Source organism: Hemibagrus wyckioides, linkage group LG26 (genome assembly GCF_019097595.1).
Source record: "Hemibagrus wyckioides isolate EC202008001 linkage group LG26, SWU_Hwy_1.0, whole genome shotgun sequence".
NCBI lineage: Eukaryota > Metazoa > Chordata > Actinopteri > Siluriformes > Bagridae > Hemibagrus > Hemibagrus wyckioides.
Genome location: NC_080735.1, coordinates 17,753,917 through 17,775,581, shown reverse-complemented (window position 1 = coordinate 17,775,581; position 21,665 = coordinate 17,753,917). Strand labels below are relative to the sequence as shown.

Sequence of the window (21,665 nt, the reverse complement as noted above, 5' to 3'; positions counted from 1 at the left end):
CTTTGAGGCTAATCACCGGGTAATATCAATACGCTCGTTTAAAGACTTTGTGTGTTTCTATAGTAACAGCTAACCCACTGGCCTTATAGTGTATCACACCATGAGATTGTTATTTTCTTCTAACAGGATGCCCTGTCTGATTTGATCTCCTTTCAAAATAGCATCTCTGAAAGTAGGCCCGGCTTTGAGGCAAATCACCGGGTTATATCAATACGCTCATTCAAAGACTTTGGTGTTTCTATAGTAACAGCTAACCCAGGCAGTTTATATAGCGCATCACACCATGAGGTTATTATTTTCTTATAACAGGATGCCCTGACTGCTTTGACCCCCAATAAAACAGCAGCTCTGAAAGTAGTTCCGGCTTTAAGGCAAATCACCAGGTTGTATTAATACACTCATTTAAAGACTTCAGTGTTTCTATAGTAACAGCTAACCCAGGGACTTTATATAGCGTATCACACCATGAGATTTTTTTTTTTTTACAACAGGACCCACCCTGTTGGATAGCAGCTCTGAAAGTAGTCCCGGCTTTTGAGGCAAATCACCAGGTTATATCAATACGCTCATTCAAAGACTTTGGTGTTTCTTTAGTAACAGCTAACCCAGGGACTTTATGTAGCGCATCACACCATGAGATTATCACCGGGACTTTATGTAGCGCATCACACCATGAGATTATCACCGGGACTTTATGTAGCGCATCACACCATGAGATTATCACCGGGACTTTATGTAGCGCATCACACCATGAGAGTATTTTTTCTTATAACAGGACGCCCTGTCTGATTTTATCTCCTTTTCAAAACTCTGGAAGTAGTCCCGGCTTTAAGGCAAATCACCTGGTTGTATTAATGCACTCATTCAAAGACTTCTGTGTTTCTATAGTAACAGCGTACATGGGAATTTATATGGTATCACGCTGCATTGTTATATATATATACACATATATAAAATACAGAGGGTCACGTGACGAAGCCGTGCACGTCAGCCGTAATCCCCCCTCCCCTTCCCCCCTTGCGCGATGATTGAGCGATCGCGAGATTTCCGGAAAGAGCCGAGCGCAGCGGAGGAGACGAGCCGGAAAGAGCCGATGATGCTCCTGGTACGCCGCTGCCCCCTTTTCAACATGGCTGCTGTATGCGCTCCGTTCAGTTACGCTCCGACTGGAGGAGTCTGACTCGACTCTCGACAACTTAGTGCTTCACAATACGGGCTCTGAACAGCTATAGAAGCTGGGGGGGGGAGCTGTTCCGTGGGAGATCTCCCTTCATTCTTTGTTTTTGTTTTTAAAAAGAAACAAACCCACCAACAACAACAAAACGAGCATTTAACCAAGCATTGCGTCGGGGGCCTTTTTTCTCTCTCTGATTTTTCCCCTTTATTTTTTTTTTAAACACCAAAAAATACCCCAACAACAGTCCAGCTGCCACAACATTTAGGATCCATCAGGAATTGCAAATGGTTTGACTTTGGCACTTTAAGCTTTTTCTTTTTTTTTTTTTTCTTCTTTTCTTTCTTTCTTTCTCTTACTTCTTCATGAACAATGTGTGAGAACTGCGCCGAGCTGGTGGAGGTGCTGAATGAAAGTAAGTACTATTATTATCTGAATTATTGTTATTATTATTATTATTATTATACTTATTGCTTCGTGTGTGTGTGTATGTGTATTGCTATTATTATTATTGTTAGTATACTATTAAAGTTAGTCCAGATCCTGCTTGGGTTTTTGCAGTAACTTCACGAGCATTATCTAAAGCACACTGTTTTTAGACTCTCTGGTTTTTTGTTTCTTGCAATCCTGCAGTACACAGATATTTCTGCAGTTTTGTGTGTTTTAGGCCTGAACGAGATGCAGTGCATTTTTATCTGGATGTCAAGTTGCATATGCATGTCAGTGATCCGGGTTTTCTTTATTTTTTGAGAATGCAATTTGGCCTCTTGTGTCCATGCATCAGTCAGGAAACGTGCTTATGATCATATATATTTTTTATTTTGTAAATATATTGCACACACACACACACCATCGAGTGCATACATCATTGATGCACGAGACAAACCCTGACCATTACAGTAACGCGGTTTGTTTTAATAATAAACAGGCTCTTTTTATAACATGATCCCTGCATCATCCACCTTTTACTTCATTTAACACCACGTTAGCGTTAACTTTCCCTTAAACTTGTGCGTTTTAAAACTCGCATAAAGTCACATCTCGACCCACTTCCACCTTTTATTCTTCCTAACGGGTAAAAAATAAATAAATAAATAAACGTACTATTTATTTACGCTAGCTAGCGTTAGCCATTAGCATCATCATCAACACTGCTGTTTTTTTTTGTGTCATCAGTGCACTATTGTTTTAACCGTGTCTCTGTGAACGATATAAAATCCTGAAAACATTTTAACAAGACTCGTTATGTGTTAAATTTCTTGGGGGGGGGGAATAATATTTTAAGTTTGGTTGTTTTGACAACAACGAGAAAAAAATGACAGCTAGCCTATGCCTGTGTTGTTTTCGCTAGCTGACTAGCACCTAGCGCTAATGGCTAGCAATGATACCGCAAGTCGAATGGGTCGAAATATGATCACATTCCGCAGATTTTAGGGAGATGAGATGTCTAAAAACACATCCCTCACATCATGTTTTTCGAACAGAGATGGATTGATGTCGGATGTTTTGATCTGTGATCATGTTTAGCCACATGTTGCGAGTGTTGGCTAGCAGTCGAACTCGTTAGCAATGGGAGCTAGCGGCTCTTGTTTGCTAGCAGCAACTGTTTTGGACTTGCATTCGGTCCGGGATTTTTTAATGCCTCTCTCTCTTTGACACCGCGTTGAATGATCAAAACACGACATTAATGGTGTTAAGCTTTGTCTTTTTTATTCAGAAAACCCTTTGTGCTGGTTTTGTTTGCTAGCCCTGCTTGCATTTGTTAGCCTGCTAGCTAACATAGCTGTGCCTCGTAGACACAGCTACAAAGGAGGCTGATGGCCTCCATAATGAGAAACTTTAACAATAGCTTATTGTGTTTATGTTCACAGAGAATATTTATGTTTGAGGGTACAGATTATGGTCCGATTTTTCTTTAAAAATTTTCTCCCACACTTTAGATATCGGAACAGGTGAACTGTGGTGATGTAGATTATTAAATAGCTGTAAATGTATATTCCTAGATAATAACAAACTCTAACCATTGGTAATATATTGATCCTGACTGACTAACCGGCTGTTCGAGCTTTGTGTCATCCTCAGGGTGAAAGTTTGCCCCGGTTCGAGTTAGTGATACATTCGAGAAGATAAATGGTCATTCAGCTGCTTGTGATGGAAAGTTACCAAGTTGTTTTCTTTTGCTGGACACGCTTAAAGCTTCATCGCGTATCCTTTAACTCTGGCGAGAGCCTGAGATGAGGGTGCCAGTACTTTTGGATGAAGAAAACAACTAACAAAATCTGTAGGATTGTCCCCGATTAAAAGCATAAGATCCCGTGTCATTGGAGCGGTAACAGATCATGGCAGTGTAAAATCTCATAACTTTGACTTTCTGACCTCTGAGTAGGAGTAGAATATAATCTACTTTGTGACTCAGGATGGTCCCTTTGACCTGGAGTTCAGCAAGTGACGTCGATTCAACATGGCCGCTCACAGCGTCGGTGGTGATTGGATGATATGAGGCTTTAAGGGTGCCAATACTTTGTCCCTAGTATGAAATGGAGAGTAAGGAATGTTAGCTTGTTGAAATCAGTCATCTGAAGGAATATTTCTGTCAGGAGATGAACGCTAACCCCGTAAATCAGACTAGGAGAAACTGTAGATACACTACATTTGCCAAAAGTTTTGGGACACCCCTTCAAATCATTGAGTTTGGGGATGACCCCTTCCTGTTCCAACATGACTGCACACCAGTGCACAAAGCAAGGTCCATAAAGACATGGATGAGTGAGTTTGGTGTGGAGGAACTTGACTGTCCTGCACAGAGTCCTGACCTCAACCCCATAGAACACCTTTGGGATGAATTAGAGTGGAGACTGCGAGCCAGACCAAAACTGGGACGTCTGTCTTTACATACACATGAATGTAATATGGAGTCGTCCCGCCCTTTACAGCTATAACAGCTTCAACTCTTCTGGGAAGGCTTTCCACAAGGTTTAGGAGTGTGTTTATGGGAATTTTTGACCATTTTTCTAGAAGCACATTTGTGAGGTGATGTTGGACGAGAAGATCTGGCTCTCAGTCTCTGCTGTAATTCATCCCAAAGGTGTTCTATGGGGTTGAGGTCAGGACTCTGTGCAGGACAGTCAGGTTCCTCCACACCAAACTCACTCATCCATGTCTTTATGGACCTTGCTTTGGTCACTGGTGTGCAGTCATGTTGGAAGAGGAAGGGGTCATCCTGCTGAAGCGTTAAGAGTTCCTTTCACTGGAACTAAGGGGCCGATCCCAACCCCTGAAAAACAACACCTGAACTCAATGATTTGGAGGGGTGTCCCAAAACTTTTGGCAATCTCGTGTGAGGCTACCACTGCTTTGAATTCAAACCCCTGAGTTCAGCAAGTGACATCAGATCAACATGGCCGCTCGCAGCATCAGCAGTGAAGATGGCAGGTCTCACTGATATAGGTACTTTATTTTAAAATAAAAGCAATTTTTCTTTTTGCTTCAGCACTTTTGACCACTGAAGCACGTCTTTTGAAGCGAATCCTTTCAGAGTGAAGCGGTTGTTTTAGCCGTTTGGGAATCTCATTGTCGCTCTCACAGATGCTGCTTTCTGTATCATTTCCTGTGTAGCTGATTTGTGTGGTCTGTATAGCGACTCTGTGGGGAGAGAGAAAACACATTTTTATGTTTTATATTGTGGAAAAAAAAAAACCCTCAAAGGTCATAGATAAGACACACGCGCACACACACACGGGGAAAGTTATGGAAATAATTCTGAAAATGTAGACACTTATGAAAGTGGCTCTGAGGACAATAGATAACGGTGTATATTTGAATATTGTGTATAAAGTTTGAATATTCGAAATCAGTGATGTAAACAGCGTTGCGTGTTACAGAGCGCTACACGCCATGACAACACACAACACGTGAGATTTACACTTCTGTCTTCAGACTGAAAGTCAACTTCTAAAAGACTCTGAACTCGTGCAGATATGGACATTATGATCAAAACACGGCTAAGTGTGACGTACATCAAGCCAGCGTGTTAGTGTGTGTAGTGTGTCTCGGTGTGTGTGTAAGGTGTGTGTAGTGTATCTCAGTGTGTGTAAGATGTGTGTAGTGTATCTCGATGTGTGTAGTGTGTGTAATGTATCTCGATGTGTGTAATGTATCTCGATGTGTGTAGTGTATCTCGGTGTGTGTAATATATCTCGGTGTGTGTAGTGGATCTCGGTGTGTGTAAGGTGTGTGTAGTGTATCTCGGTGTGTGTAATGTATCTCGATGTGTGTAGTGTGTGTAATGTGTCTCGATGTGTGTAATGTATCTCGATGTGTGTAATGTATCTCGATGTGTGTAGTGTATCTCGGTGTGTGTAGTGGATCTCGGTGTGTGTAAGGTGTGTAGTGTATCTCGGTGTGTGTAATGTATCTCGATGTGTGTAGTGTGTGTAATGTGTCTCGATGTGTGTAGTGTATCTCTGTGTGTGTAATATATCTCGGTGTGTGTAATGTGTCTCGATGTGTGTAGTGTATCTCTGTGTGTGTAATATATCTCGGTGTGTGTAATGTGTCTCAATGTGTGTAGTGTATCTCTGTGTGTGTAATATATCTCGGTGTGTATAGTGGATCTCGGTGTGTGTAAGGTGTGTGTAGTGTATCTCGGTGTGTGTAAGGTGTGTAATGTATCTCGATGTGTGTAGTGTGTGTAATGTATCTCGATGTGTGTAATGTATCTCGATGTGTGTAGTGTGTGTAATGTATCTCGATGTGTGTAGTGTATCTCTGTGTGTGTAATATATCTCGGTGTGTATAGTGGATCTCGGTGTGTGTAAGGTGTGTGTAGTGTATCTCGGTGTGTGTAAGGTGTGTAATGTATCTCGATGTGTGTAGTGTGTGTAATGTATCTCGATGTGTGTAATGTATCTCGATGTGTGTAGTGTGTGTAATGTATCTCGATGTGTGTGGTGGATCTCGGTGTGTGTAATGTGTGTAGTGTATCTCGGTGTGTGTAGTGTATCTCAGTGTGTGTAATATATCTCGGTGTGTGTAGTGTGTGTAATGTATCTCGATGTGTGTAGTGTGTGTAATGTATCTCGATGTGTGTAGTGTGTGTAATGTATCTCGATGTGTGTAGTGTGTGTAATGTATCTCGATGTGTGTAGTGTATCTCAGTGTGTGTAATGTGTGTAATATATCTCGGTGTGTGTAAGATGTGTGTAGTGTATCTCGGTGTGTGTGTGTGTAGTGTATCTCGGTGTGTGTGTGTGTAGTGGATCTCGGTGTGTGTAAGGTGTGTGTAGTGTATCTCGGTGTGTGTAATATATCTCGGTGTGTGTAAGGTGTGTGTGTGGTGGATCTCGGTGTGTGTAAGGTGTGTGTGTGGTGGATCTCGGTGTGTGTAAGGTGTGTGTGTGGTGGATCTCGGTGTGTGTAAGGTGTGTGTGTGGTGGATCTCGGTGTGTGTAAGGTGTGTGTGTGGTGGATCTCGGTGTGTGTAAGGTGTGTGTGTGGTGGATCTCGGTGTGTGTAAGGTGTGTGTGTGGTGGATCTCGGTGTGTGTAAGGTGTGTGTGTGGTGGATCTCGGTGTGTGTAAGGTGTGTGTGTGGTGGATCTCGGTGTGTGTAAGGTGTGTGTGTGGTGGATCTCGGTGTGTGTAAGGTGTGTGTGTGGTGGATCTCGGTGTGTGTAAGGTGTGTGTGTGGTGGATCTCGGTGTGTGTAAGGTGTGTGTGTGGTGGATCTCGGTGTGTGTAAGGTGTGTGTGTGGTGGATCTCGGTGTGTGTAAGGTGTGTGTGTGGTGGATCTCGGTGTGTGTAAGGTGTGTGTGTGGTGGATCTCGGTGTGTGTAAGGTGTGTGTGTGGTGGATCTCGGTGTGTGTAAGGTGTGTGTGTGGTGGATCTCGGTGTGTGTAAGGTGTGTGTGTGGTGGATCTCGGTGTGTGTAAGGTGTGTGTGTGGTGGATCTCGGTGTGTGTAAGGTGTGTGTGTGGTGGATCTCGGTGTGTGTAAGGTGTGTGTGTGGTGGATCTCGGTGTGTGTAAGGTGTGTGTGTGGTGGATCTCGGTGTGTGTAAGGTGTGTGTGTGGTGGATCTCGGTGTGTGTAAGGTGTGTGTGTGGTGGATCTCGGTGTGTGTAAGGTGTGTGTGTGGTGGATCTCGGTGTGTGTAAGGTGTGTGTGTGGTGGATCTCGGTGTGTGTAAGGTGTGTGTGTGGTGGATCTCGGTGTGTGTAAGGTGTGTGTGTGGTGGATCTCGGTGTGTGTAAGGTGTGTGTGTGGTGGATCTCGGTGTGTGTAAGGTGTGTGTGTGGTGGATCTCGGTGTGTGTAAGGTGGGTGTGTGGTGGATCTCGGTGTGTGTAAGGTGTGTGTGTGGTGGATCTCGGTGTGTGTAAGGTGTGTGTGTGGTGGATCTCGGTGTGTGTAAGGTGTGTGTGTGGTGGATCTCGGTGTGTGTAAGGTGTGTGTGTGGTGGATCTCGGTGTGTGTAAGGTGTGTGTGTGGTGGATCTCGGTGTGTGTAAGGTGTGTGTGTGGTGGATCTCGGTGTGTGTAAGGTGTGTGTGTGGTGGATCTCGGTGTGTGTAAGGTGTGTGTGTGGTGGATCTCGGTGTGTGTAAGGTGTGTGTGTGGTGGATCTCGGTGTGTGTAAGGTGTGTGTGTGGTGGATCTCGGTGTGTGTAAGGTGTGTGTGTGGTGGATCTCGGTGTGTGTAAGGTGTGTGTGTGGTGGATCTCGGTGTGTGTAAGGTGTGTGTGTGGTGGATCTCGGTGTGTGTAAGGTGTGTGTGTGGTGGATCTCGGTGTGTGTAAGGTGTGTGTGTGGTGGATCTCGGTGTGTGTAAGGTGTGTGTGTGGTGGATCTCGGTGTGTGTAAGGTGTGTGTGTGGTGGATCTCGGTGTGTGTAAGGTGTGTGTGTGGTGGATCTCGGTGTGTGTAAGGTGTGTGTGTGGTGGATCTCGGTGTGTGTAAGGTGTGTGTGTGGTGGATCTCGGTGTGTGTAAGGTGTGTGTGTGGTGGATCTCGGTGTGTGTAAGGTGTGTGTGTGGTGGATCTCGGTGTGTGTAAGGTGTGTGTGTGGTGGATCTCGGTGTGTGTAAGGTGTGTGTGTGGTGGATCTCGGTGTGTGTAAGGTGTGTGTGTGGTGGATCTCGGTGTGTGTAAGGTGTGTGTGTGGTGGATCTCGGTGTGTGTAAGGTGTGTGTGTGGTGGATCTCGGTGTGTGTAAGGTGTGTGTGTGGTGGATCTCGGTGTGTGTAAGGTGTGTGTGTGGTGGATCTCGGTGTGTGTAAGGTGTGTGTGTGGTGGATCTCGGTGTGTGTAAGGTGTGTGTGTGGTGGATCTCGGTGTGTGTAAGGTGTGTGTGTGGTGGATCTCGGTGTGTGTAAGGTGTGTGTGTGGTGGATCTCGGTGTGTCGTGTGTGTGGTGGATCTCGGTGTGTGTCGTGTGTGTGGTGGATCTCGGTGTGTGTCGTGTGTGTGGTGGATCTCGGTGTGTGTCGTGTGTGTGGTGGATCTCGGTGTGTGTCGTGTGTGTGGTGGATCTCGGTGTGTGTCGTGTGTGTGGTGGATCTCGGTGTGTGTCGTGTGTGTAGTGGATCTCGGTGTGTGTAAGGTGTGTGTAGTGGATCTCGGTGTGTGTAAGGTGTGTGTAGTGGATCTCGGTGTGTGTAAGGTGTGTGTAGTGGATCTCGGTGTGTGTAAGGTGTGTGTAGTGGATCTCGGTGTGTGTCGTGTGTGTAGTGGATCTCGGTGTGTGTAATGTGTGTGTGGTGGATCTCGGTGTGTGTAATGTGTGTGTGGTGGATCTCGGTGTGTGTAATGTGTGTGTGGTGGATCTCGGTGTGTGTAATGTGTGTGTGGTGGATCTCGGTGTGTGTAATGTGTGTGTGGTGGATCTCGGTGTGTGTAATGTGTGTGTGGTGGATCTCGGTGTGTGTGGTGGATCTCGGTGTGTGTGGTGGATCTCGGTGTGTGTGGTGGATCTCGGTGTGTGTAATGTGTGTGGTGGATCTCGGTGTGTGTAATGTGTGTGGTGGATCTCGGTGTGTGTAATGTGTGTGGTGGATCTCGGTGTGTGTAATGTGTGTGGTGGATCTCGGTGTGTGTAATGTGTGTAGTGGATCTCGGTGTGTGTCGTGTGTGTAGTGGATCTCGGTGTGTCGTGTGTGTAGTGGATCTCGGTGTGTGTCGTGTGTGTAGTGGATCTCGGTGTGTGTCGTGTGTGTAGTGGATCTCGGTGTGTGTCGTGTGTGTAGTGGATCTCGGTGTGTGTCGTGTGTGTAGTGGATCTCGGTGTGTGTAAGGTGTGTGTAGTGGATCTCGGTGTGTGTAAGGTGTGTGTGTAGTGGATCTCGGTGTGTGTAAGGTGTGTGTAGTGGATCTCGGTGTGTGTAAGGTGTGTGTAGTGGATCTCGGTGTGTGTAAGGTGTGTGTAGTGGATCTCGGTGTGTGTAAGGTGTGTGTAGTGGATCTCGGTGTGTGTAAGGTGTGTGTAGTGGATCTCGGTGTGTGTAAGGTGTGTGTAATGTATCTCGGTGTGTGTAAGGTGTGTGTAATGTATCTCGATGTGTGTAATGTATCTCGATGTGTGTAGTGTGTGTAATGTATCTCGATGTGTGTAGTGTATCTCGGTGTGTGTAGTGTATCTCGGTGTGTGTGATGTGTGTGTAGCGTATCTCGGTGTGTGTGATGTGTGTGTAGTGGATCTCGGTGTGTGTCGTGTGTGTAGTGGATCTCGGTGTGTGTCGTGTGTGTAGTGGATCTCGGTGTGTGTCGTGTGTGTAGTGGATCTCGGTGTGTGTAAGGTGTGTGTAGTGGATCTCGGTGTGTGTAAGGTGTGTGTAGTGGATCTCGGTGTGTGTAAGGTGTGTAGTGGATCTCGATGTGTGTAAGATGTGTGTAGTGTATCTCAGTGTGTGTAATGTGTGTAGTGTATCTCGGTGTGTGTGTGTGTAATGTATCTCGATGTGTGTAGTGTGTGTAATGTATCTCGATGTGTGTAGTGTATCTCGGTGTGTGTAATGTGTGTAGTGTATCTCGGTGTGTGTAGTGTATCTCGGTGTGTGTAGTGTATCTCGGTGTGTGTAGTGTGTGTAGTGTATCTCGGTGTGTGTAGTGTGTGTAGTGTATCTCGGTGTGTGTAAGATGTGTGTAGTGTATCTCGGTGTGTGTAGTGTATCTCGGTGTGTGTAATATATCTCGGTGTGTGTAGTGGATCTCGGTGTGTGTAAGGTGTGTAGTGGATCTCGGTGTGTGTAATATATCTCGGTGTGTGTAAGATGTGTGTAGTGTATCTCGGTGTGTGTGTGTGTGTAGTGTATCTCGGTGTGTGTAAGGTGTGTGTAATGTATCTCGATGTGTGTAGTGTGTGTAATGTATCTCGATGTGTGTAAGGTGTGTGTAATGTATCTCGATGTGTGTAATGTATCTCGATGTGTGTAGTGTGTGTAATGTATCTCGATGTGTGTAGTGTATCTCGGTGTGTGTAGTGTATCTCGGTGTGTGTAGTGTGTGTAGTGTATCTCGGTGTGTGTGATGTGTGTGTAGCGTATCTCGGTGTGTGTGATGTGTGTGTAGCGGATCTCGGTGTGTGTGATGTGTGTGTAGCGGATCTCGGTGTGTGTGATGTGTGTGTAGCGGATCTCGGTGTGTGTGATGTGTGTGTAGCGGATCTCGGTGTGTGTGATGTGTGTGTAGCGGATCTCGGTGTGTGTGATGTGTGTGTGTGTGTAGCGGATCTCGGTGTGTGTGATGTGTGTGTAGCGGATCTCGGTGTGTGTGATGTGTGTGTAGCGGATCTCGGTGTGTGTGATGTGTGTGTAGCGGATCTCGGTGTGTGTGATGTGTGTGTAGCGGATCTCGGTGTGTGTGATGTGTGTGTAGCGGATCTCGGTGTGTGTGATGTGTGTGTAGCGGATCTCGGTGTGTGTGATGTGTGTGTAGCGGATCTCGGTGTGTGTGATGTGTGTGTAGCGGATCTCGGTGTGTGTGATGTGTGTGTAGCGGGTCTCGGTGTGTGTGATGTGTGTGTAGCGGGTCTCGGTGTGTGTGATGTGTGTGTAGCGGGTCTCGGTGTGTGTGATGTGTGTGTGTAGCGGGTCTCGGTGTGTGTGATGTGTGTGTGTAGCGGGTCTCGGTGTGTGTGATGTGTGTGTGTAGCGGGTCTCGGTGTGTGTGATGTGTGTGTGTAGCGGGTCTCGGTGTGTGTGATGTGTGTGTGTGTGTAGCGGGTCTCGGTGTGAGTGATGTGTGTGTGTGTGTAGCGGGTCTCGGTGTGTGTGATGTGTGTGTGTGTGTGTGTGTGTGTAGCGGGTCTCGGTGTGTGTGATGTGTGTGTAGCGGGTCTCGGTGTGTGTGATGTGTGTGTGTGTGTGTGTGTGTGTAGCGGGTCTCGGTGTGTGTGATGTGTGTGTGTGTGTGTGTGTAGCGGGTCTCGGTGTGTGTGATGTGTGTGTGTGTAGCGGGTCTCGGTATGTGTGTGTGTGTGTGTGTGTAGCGGGTCTCGGTGTGTGTGATGTGTGTGTGTGTGTGTAGCGGGTCTCGGTGTGTGTGATTGTGTGTGTGTAGCGGGTCTCGGTGTGTGTGATGTGTGATTGTGTGTGTGTAGCGTGTCTCAGTGTGTGTGTGTGTAGGGTGTCTCGGTGTGTGTGATGTGTGTGTGTGTGTGTAGCGTGTCTCGGTGTGTGTGATGTGTGTGTGTGTGTAGCGTGTCTCGGTGTGTGTGTAGCGTGTCTCGGTGTGTGTGTAGCGTGTAGTGTATCTCGGTGTGTGTAAGGTGTGTGTAATGTGTGTGTAGCGTGTCTCGGTGTGTGTGATGTGTGTGTGTGTGTAGCGTGTCTCGGTGTGTGTGATGTGTGTGTGTGTGTGTAGCGTGTCTCGGTGTGTGTGATGTGTGTGTGTGTGTGTAGCGTGTCTCGGTGTGTGTGATGTGTGTGTGTGTGTGTGTAGCGTGTCTCGGTGTGTGTGATGTGTGTGTGTGTGTAGCGTGTCTCGGTGTGTGTGATGTGTGTGTGTGTGTGTGTGTGTGTGTGTGTGTGTGTGTAGCGTGTCTCGGTGTGTGTGATGTGTGTGTGTGTAGCGTGTCTCGGTGTGTGTGATGTGTGTGTGTGTGTGTAGCGTGTCTCGGTGTGTGTGATGTGTGTGTGTGTAGCGTGTCTCGGTGTGTGTGTAGCGTGTCTCGGTGTGTGTGTAGCGTGTCTCGGTGTGTGTGTAGCGTGTCTCGGTGTGTGTGTAGCGTGTAGTGTATCTCGGTGTGTGTAAGGTGTGTGTAATGTGTGTGTAGCGTGTCTCGGTGTGTGTGATGTGTGTGTGTGTAGCGTGTCTCGGTGTGTGTGATGTGTGTGTGTGTGTGTAGCGTGTCTCGGTGTGTGTGATGTGTGTGTGTGTGTGTGTAGCGTGTCTCGGTGTGTGTGTGTGTGTGTAGCGTGTCTCGGTGTGTGTGAGTGTGTGTGTGTGTAGCGTGTCTCGGTGTGTGTGTAGCGTGTAGTGTATCTCGGTGTGTGTAAGGTGTGTGTAAGGTGTGTGTAGCATGTCTCGGTGTGTGTGATGTGTGTGTGTGTGTGTGTGTGTGTAGCGTGTCTCGGTGTGTGTGATGTGTGTGTGTGTGTGTAGCGTGTCTCGGTGTGTGTGATGTGTGTGTGTGTGTGTGTGTAGCGTGTCTCGGTGTGTGTGATGTGTGTGTGTGTGTGTAGCGTGTCTCGGTGTGTGTGATGTGTGTGTGTGTGTAGCGTGTCTCGGTGTGTGTGATGTGTGTGTGTGTGTGTGTGTGTAGCGTGTCTCGGTGTGTGTGATGTGTGTGTGTAGCGTGTCTCGGTGTGTGTGATGTGTGTGTGTAGCGTGTCTCGGTGTGTGTGTAGCGTGTAGTGTATCTCGGTGTGTGTAAGGTGTGTGTAATGTGTGTGTAGTGTATCTCGGTGTGTGTAGTGTATCTCGGTGTGTGTAATGTGTGTGTAGTGTATCTCGGTGTGTGTAATGTGTGTGTAGTGTGTATTGGTTTGTGTAATGTGTGTGTAGTGTATCTCGGTGTGTGTAATGTGTGTGTAGTGTATCTCGGTGTGTGTAATGTGTGTGTAGTGTATCTCAGTGTGTCTAATGTGTGTGTAGTGTGTGTGTGCGCTGTGCAGTGTAGTGTTTGTGTGTGCGCAGTGTAGTGTGTGTATGTGTGTAGTGTGTGTGTAGTGTGTGTGCGCGCAGTGTAGTTTGTGTGGGTGTGTGTGTGCAGTGTAGTTTGTGTGGGTGTGTGTGTGCAGTGTAGTTTGTGTGGGTGTGTGTGTGCAGTGTAGTTTGTGTGGGTGTGTGTGTGCAGTGTAGTTTGTGTGGGTGTGTGTGTGTGTGTGCAGTGTAGTTTGTGTGGGTGTGTGCAGTGTAGTTTGTGTGTGTGTGTGTGTGTGTGCAGTGTAGTTTGTGTGGGTGTGTGTGTGCAGTGTAGTTTGTGTGGGTGTGTGTGTGTGTGCAGTGTCTTGAAAATCCAATTAAAGAAAAAAATTGTTACAGACTTTTGCATGATGAAATTTTTGATGTTAAGATCAGAGGTGTGTCACTTAATGAGATTTGCTCTTGGTTTCAGTTTGTGATTCTTTTTAACTTTGTGTGTGTGTGTGTGAGAGAGACACACACACACACACACACTCATCTCTTTGTTGAGTGACAGGCCCATGTGTCCACATGCAGCTTGAACTTTGACCTCTAAATCTTACAAATATGGCCAGCCATCTCCCCCACGTGTTGCCGTGTATGTGTGTGTGTGAGTGCTACAGATTTAACTGCTAGTAGACGTGCTGCTTGAAGGTGTCTAACTCGGAGCAGTAGATCAGACAGTAGCTGTTCACCACATGGAGGTGGCTTGACAGCGAGGCACGTGGCGACCCCCCCACCCACACACGCAGATTACAGTCAGTGAAATATGTTTGTTGGCTGTATTTGATCCGTGCTCTGTGGATTAATCACAACACCCATTATTAAATCAGACGGATTGATCACCCGGAAGCTTCTTCCTCTCACTGCGTCACAGCTCCCATCTCCTGCGCTTGGGAAATTTACCTAGGTGCTTATTAATCAATTGGTTACCATAGCGACAGTAAAAGAGTCACTCTTGTGAATCTTTTGTAAAAATTTTCTGAGATGTGAGAAGGTCGGTGTTGGTTCCATGGACTATGTGCTGGTAGAACCTTAAGTTCGGTGTGAGATAAAAATAATAAAAACTATTTGTTGTAACAAGACACGTCTTCTGTGCTGCTAGTATAGAGGAGGAGGAGGAGGATGATGAAGCCCAGAATAACCCGGGAAACATCTCAGTGACACAGAATGCTGACGCAGGAAAACTCTTTTTTTTTTTTTGAACTGTTTTTCCAAAACTTTTTATTTTCAATTTTTTTAATCATCATTAATACCTGCAGACTTTAAAGAAAAACACTGTTTCCATAGTAACACATACAAGTCCAGAGTCGGCTTAGAGACTAAAATGTTGCTGATTCGTTAATAAAACGCCGAGACGTCTTAAACAGCTGGTCAGAAGTGTAGTTTTGGGAAAGGATTAGGGAAAAGGAATGCTGTGGATGGGGAATTTCTGGCCGTGTCGGTAAAAAAAAAAAGCAAAGAAAAAACACGCTGTAGAGATCTCACAGCCGAGGCATGACATGAGGAATAAAGAGGCAACCGAACCGGACGGAAATGAAGAAATAACAAGAAGAAAGCCCCAGAGCGCCACCTCCGAATCATACCGAGGACAAAACGTCGAGACTTTTACGTTTACAAAAAGATAAAAAAAAGATTCAGTTGACAGAACTGCAGTGTGAGGGGATTAAACAATGAGGTAGTGAGTGTGTGGTGAGGTGATAAACCTGTAGTGAGTGTGTGGTGAGGTGATAATCCTGTAGTGAGTGTGTGGTGAGGTGATAAACCTGTAGTGAGTGTGTGGTGAGTGTGTGGTGAGGTGATAATCCTGTAGTGAGTGTGTGGTGAGTGTGTGGTGAGGTGATAAACCTGTAGTGAGTGTGTGGTGAGGTGATAATCCTGTAGTGAGTGTGTGGTGAGTGTGTGGTGAGGTGATAAACCTGTAGTGAGTGTGTGGTGAGGTGATAAACCTGTAGTGAGTGTGTGGTGAGGTGATAAACCTGTAGTGAGTGTGTGGTGAGGTGATAATCCTGTAGTGAGTGTGTGGTGAGGTGATAAACCTGTAGTGAGTGTGTGGTGAGGTGATGTGATAAACCTGTAGTGAGTGTGTGGTGAGGTGATAAACCTGTAGTGAGTGTGTGGTGAGGTAATAAACCTGTAGTGAGTGTGTGGTGAGTGTGTGGTGAGGTGATAATCCTGTAGTGAGTGTGTGGTGAGGTGATAATCCTGTAGTGAGTGTGTGGTGAGGTGATAATCCTGTAGTGAGTTGTGGTGAGGTGATAAACCTGTAGTGAGTGTGTGGTGAGTGTGTGGTGAGGTGATAAACCTGTAGTGAGTGTGTGGTGAGGTGATAAACCTGTAGTGAGTGTGTGGTGAGGTGATAATCCTGTAGTGAGTGTGTGGTGAGGTAATAAACCTGTAGTGAGTGTGTGGTGAGGTAATAAACCTGTAGTGAGTGTGTGGTGAGGTAATAAACCTGTAGTGAGTGTGTGGTGAGGTGATAATCCTGTAGTGAGTGTGTGGTGAGGTGATAATCCTGTAGTGAGTGTGTGGTGAGGTGATAATCCTGTAGTGAGTGTGTGGTGAGGTGATAATCCTGTAGTGAGTGTGTGGTGAGGTAATAAACCTGTAGTGAGTGTGTGGTGAGAATCCTGTAGTGAGTGTGTGGTGAGGTGATAATCCTGTAGTGAGTGTGTGGTGAGGTGATAAACCTGTAGTGAGTGTGTGAGGTGATGTGATGTGATAAACCTGTAGTGAGTGTGTGGTGAGGTGATAAACCTGTAGTGAGTGTGTGGTGAGGTGATAATCCTGTAGTGAGTGTGTGGTGAGGTAATAAACCTGTAGTGAGTGTGTGGTGAGGTGATAATCCTGTAGTGAGTGTGTGGTGAGGTAATAAACCTGTAGTGAGTGTGTGGTGAGGTGATAATCCTGTAGTGAGTGTGTGGTGAGGTGATAATCCTGTAGTGAGTGTGTGGTGAGGTGATAAACCTGTAGTGAGTGTGTGGTGAGGTGATAAACCTGTAGTGAGTGTGTGGTGAGGTGATGTGATAAACCTGTAGTGAGTGTGTGGTGAGGTGATAAACCTGTAGTGAGTGTGTGGTGAGGTGATAAACCTGTAGTGAGTGTGTGGTGAGGTGATAAACCTGTAGTGAGTGTGTGGTGAGGTGATAATCCTGTAGTGAGTGTGTGGTGAGGTAATAAACCTGTAGTGAGTGTGTGGTGAGGTGATAATCCTGTAGTGAGTGTGTGGTGAGGTGATAATCCTGTAGTGAGTTGTGGTGAGGTGATAAACCTGTAGTGAGCGTGTGGTGAGGTGATAAACCTGTAGTGAGTGTGTGGTGAGTGTGTGGTGAGGTGATAAACCTGTAGTGAGTGTGTGGTGAGTGTGTGGTGAGGTGATAAACCTGTAGTGAGTGTGTGGTGAGGTGATAAACCTGTAGTGAGTGTGTGGTGAGGTGATAAACCTGTAGTGAGTGTGTGGTGAGGTGATAATCCTGTGGTGAGGTGATAAACCTGTAGTGAGTGTGTGGTGAGGTGATAAACCTGTAGTGAGTGTGTGGTGAGGTGATAAACCTGTAGTGAGTGTGTGGTGAGGTGATAAACCTGTAGTGAGTGTGTGGTGAGGTGATAATCCTGTGGTGAGGTGATAAACCTGTAGTGAGTGTGTGGTGAGGTAATAAACCTGTAGTGAGTGTGTGGTGAGGTAATAAACCTGTAGTGAGTGTGTGGTGAGGTAATAATCCTGTAGTGAGTGTGTGGTGAGGTGATAAACCTGTAGTGAGTGTGTGGTGAGGTGATAATCCTGTAGTGAGTGTGTGGTGAGGTGATAAACCTGTAGTGAGTGTGTGGTGAGGTGATAAACCTGTAGTGAGTGTGTGGTGAGTTGTGGTGAGGTAATAAACCTGTAGTGAGTGTGTGGTGAGGTAATAAACCTGTAGTGAGTGTGTGGTGAGGTAATAAACCTGTAGTGAGTGTGTGGTGAGGTGATAATCCTGTAGTGAGTGTGTGGTGAGGTGATAATCCTGTAGTGAGTGTGTGGTGAGGTGATAAACCTGTAGTGAGTGTGTGGTGAGGTGATAATCCTGTAGTGAGTGTGTGGTGAGGTGATAAACCTGTAGTGAGTGTGTGGTGAGGTGATAATCCTGTAGTGAGTGTGTGGTGAGGTGATAATCCTGTAGTGAGTGTGTGGTGAGTTGTGGTGACGTAATAAACCTGTAGTGAGTGTGTGGTGAGGTGATAAACCTGTAGTGAGTGTGTGGTGAGGTGATAATCCTGTAGTGAGTGTGTGGTGAGGTAATAAACCTGTAGTGAGTGTGTGGTGAGGTGATAATCCTGTAGTGAGTGTGTGGTGAGTTGTGGTGACGTGATAAACCTGTAGTGAGTGTGTGGTGAGGTGATAATCCTGTAGTGAGTGTGTGGTGAGGTGATAATCCTGTAGTGAGTGTGTGGTGAGGTGATAATCCTGTTGTGAGTGTGTGGTGAGTTGTGGTGACGTAATAATCCTGTAGTGAGTGTGTGGTGAGGTGATAATCCTGTAGTGAGTGTGTGGTGAGTTGTGGTGACGTGATAAACCTGTAGTGAGTGTGTGGTGAGGTGATAATCCTGTAGTGAGTGTGTGGTGAGGTGATAATCCTGTAGTGAGTGTGTGGTGAGTTGTGGTGACGTAATAATCCTGTAGTGAGTGTGTGGTGAGGTGATAATCCTGTAGTGAGTGTGTGGTGAGGTGATAAACCTGTAGTGAGTGTGTGGTGAGGTGATAATCCTGTAGTGAGTGTGTGGTGAGGTAATAAACCTGTAGTAAGTGTGTGGTGAGGTAATAAACCTGTAGTGAGTGTGTGGTGAGGTGATAAACCTGTAGTGAGTGTGTGGTGAGTTGTGGTGAGGTAATAAACCTGTAGTGAGTGTGTGGTGAGGTGATAAACCTGTAGTGAGTGTGTGGTGAGGTAATAAACCTGTAGTGAGTGTGTGGTGAGGTGATAATCCTGTAGTGAGTGTGTGGTGAGGTAATAAACCTGTAGTGAGTGTGTGGTGAGGTGATAATCCTGTAGTGAGTGTGTGGTGAGTTGTGGTGACGTGATAAACCTGTAGTGAGTGTGTGGTGAGGTAATAAACCTGTAGTGAGTGTGTAGTGAGTGTGTGGTGAGGTGATAATCCTGTAGTGAGTGTGTAGTGAGTGTGTGGTGAGGTGATAATCCTGTAGTGAGTGTGTGGTGAGGTGATAAACCTGTAGTGAGTGTGTGGTGAGGTGATAATCCTGTAGTGAGTGTGTGGTGAGGTGATAATCCTGTAGTGAGTGTGTGGTGAGGTGATAATCCTGTAGTGAGTGTGTGGTGAGGTGATAATCCTGTAGTGAGTGTGTGGTGAGGTGATAAACCTGTAGTGAGTGTGTGGTGAGTGTGTGGTGAGGTGATAATCCTGTAGTGAGTGTGTGGTGAGGTGATAAACCTGTAGTGAGTGTGTGGTGACGTAATAAACCTGTAGTGAGTGTGTGGTAATAAACCTGTAGTGAGTGTGTGGTGAGGTAATAAACCTGTAGTGAGTGTGTGGTGAGGTGATAATCCTGTAGTGAGTGTGTGGTGAGGTGATAATCCTGTAGTGAGTTGTGGTGACGTAATAAACCTGTAGTGAGTGTGTGGTGAGGTGATAATCCTGTAGTGAGTGTGTGGTGAGGTGATAAACCTGTAGTGAGTGTGTGGTGAGGTGATAATCCTGTAGTGAGTGTGTGGTGAGGTGATAATCCTGTAGTGAGTGTGTGGTGAGGTGATAATCCTGTAGTGAGTGTGTGGTGAGGTGATAATCCTGTAGTGAGTGTGTGGTGAGGTGATAATCCTGTAGTGAGTGTGTGGTGAGTTGTGGTGACGTGATAAACCTGTAGTGAGTGTGTGGTGAGGTGATAAACCTGTAGTGAGTGTGTGGTGAGGTGATAAACCTGTAGTGAGTGTGTGGTGAGGTAATAAACCTGTAGTGAGTGTGTGGTGAGGTAATAAACCTGTAGTGAGTGTGTGGTGAGGTAATAAACCTGTAGTGAGTGTGTGGTGAGGTGATAATCCTGTAGTGAGTGTGTGGTGAGGTGATAATCCTGTAGTGAGTGTGTGGTGAGGTAATTAACCTGTAGTGAGTGTGTGGTGAGGTAATAAACCTGTAGTGAGTGTGTAGTGAGTGTGTGGTGAGGTGATAAACCTGTAGTGAGTGTGTGGTGAGGTGATAATCCTGTAGTGAGTGTGTGGTGAGGTGATAAACCTGTAGTGAGTGTGTGGTGAGGTAATAAACCTGTAGTGAGTGTGTAGTGAGTGTGTGGTGAGGTGATAAACCTGTAGTGAGTGTGTGGTGAGGTGATAATCCTGTAGTGAGTGTGTGGTGAGGTGATAATCCTGTAGTGAGTGTGTGGTGAGGTGATAAACCTGTAGTGAGTGTGTGGTGAGGTGATAAACCTGTAGTGAGTGTGTGGTGAGGTGATAATCCTGTAGTGAGTGTGTGGTGAGGTGATAAACCTGTAGTGAGTGTGTGGTGAGGTGATAATCCTGTAGTGAGTGTGTGGTGAGGTAATAAACCTGTAGTGAGTGTGTAGTGAGTGTGTGGTGAGGTGATAATCCTGTAGTGAGTGTGTGGTGAGGTGATAATCCTGTAGTGAGTGTGTGGTGAGGTGATAAACCTGTAGTGAGTGTGTGGTGAGGTAATAAACCACCAGTGAACCAGAGAACCTTATCAAAGTCCTGCAACTCCCCTGTTGTCATGGTAACCGTGAGACGGCCTTCAGTAGTGCTGTAGGTGAAGTGTTCAGGATAAATCTCTCTGTCTCTCTCTCTCTCTCTCTCTCTCGAAGGGTTTTTCTGTAGGACCATCACTCTCAGCTCCCCCCCCCAGATTTCTGACACTGGAGACTCCTTCTATAGCCCCCCCACAGAAACCAGTGCTGAAATTGTGGGACTGGTCCCGAGTGCAAGGCACCAGTATAATGACCAGTATGCACTGTAGCTTACTCAGAAATCCCACTGACGCCAATTGAAATCGGATCTAATCACACACATACACACATCTCACACACATCTCACACATTATATTCTGCATCTTTCTCACCACTAACCACTCTGTATGTGTGTGTGTGTGTGTGTGTCTGTGACGGGTTGGGGGGATTTGTGGTTTTAACAAGACGTGTCTGCTGTCTGGAGTGTGATGTGTGCTCAGCGTGGGAAACGTACACGGCTATGCAAATCTTTTTTCTTGGTGCACAATCAAAAGTGAACTTCAAGGTCATTTAAAAAAGTCCCTTAAAACCCAGGAGTGTGTGTAAGTGAGAATTCTTCTGTTTCAGAGTCAGATTTTCTCACACACACACACTTGCGCCGTTTTTACCTTGAAAGGAAACTCTGAACAGAAAAGTCTGGACAAATCATTAGTTCACAAGTTCATTAGCTGTGTCCAGTCAGAATCTCCACTCTGCCTGTGATCCTGTGGCCTGGACACACCTCAAGCTAAAACTCGGCCGTTGTTATTTAACCTCAGAGCTTTAGAGAGGTTGTGTAGGAGTAGGAGAGTAAAGCAGCGAGACAGAAAGGCAGTAGGAGAGTAAAGCAGTGAGACAGTGAGGTAGTGAGACAGAAAGGAAGTAGGAGAGTGAGGCAGTGAGACAGGCAATGAGACAGAGAGGCAGCAGTGAGACATGAGGAGTGTTTTTATGCTCTGATTATTAGAAAGCCTCAGAATTTCAGACGTGATCCTGAAATATTTCACACACAAACTATAATAAATACCTTCAGAACTAAACAGATCAATAATGCCACATTAATTACTCCATCCCTCTCTTTATCTCTCTCTCTCCATCTCTCTCCATCCCTCTCTTTATCTCTCTCTCCCTCTCTCTCTTTATCTCTCTCCCCATCCCTCTCTTAATCTCTCTCTCCCTCTTTCTCTTTATCTCTCTCTCTCCATCCCTCTCTTTATCTCTCTCTCTCCCTCTCTTTTTATCTCTCTCTCCATCCCTCTCTTTATCTCTCTCTCCATCCCTCTCTCTGTCTCTCTCTCTCTCTGTCTCTCCCTCTCTCCAGTCTCGGATGCAGACAGTTCAGATGGCCTGCAGTTGAAGAAGGACCATGCCTTAAGAGTTTTCAGCTACATCGGCACATGGACACAGAGGTCAGCTTCATCACTTATTAATCATTTATTCATTACTTATTCTGCTATTGACTATAATACACACACACACACACACACACACACACACACACACCCCATCGATCTCCCTGAGCAGATAAAAGCCTCATGTTCTACAGTCTTCCTCTCCTGTATATACAGGTTTTTTTCCCTTGTTGAAGCGGGTGTTAAATTCCCAGCCGCGACGAGACTGTTTTGAAATGCTGTGTGAACTTTGACCTACTTCCTTGCTCATGCGAGCGT

General features: G+C 46.1%; 1 protein-coding gene across 1 annotated transcript in view; it reads left to right on the top strand.

Moving 5' to 3' along the window:
- The first annotated feature begins 1,104 nt into the window (after positions 1–1,104).
- The window catches only part of usp34 (ubiquitin specific peptidase 34), an 86,062-nt gene continuing 65,501 nt past the window's right edge, over positions 1,105–21,665 (top strand). The window contains exons 1-2 of the mRNA XM_058380175.1: positions 1,105–1,589; positions 21,317–21,404. Of these exons, the coding sequence (XP_058236158.1) occupies positions 1,547–1,589; positions 21,317–21,404 (131 nt within the window). The 5' untranslated portion in view covers positions 1,105–1,546. The remainder of the gene's footprint in view (positions 1,590–21,316; positions 21,405–21,665) is intronic.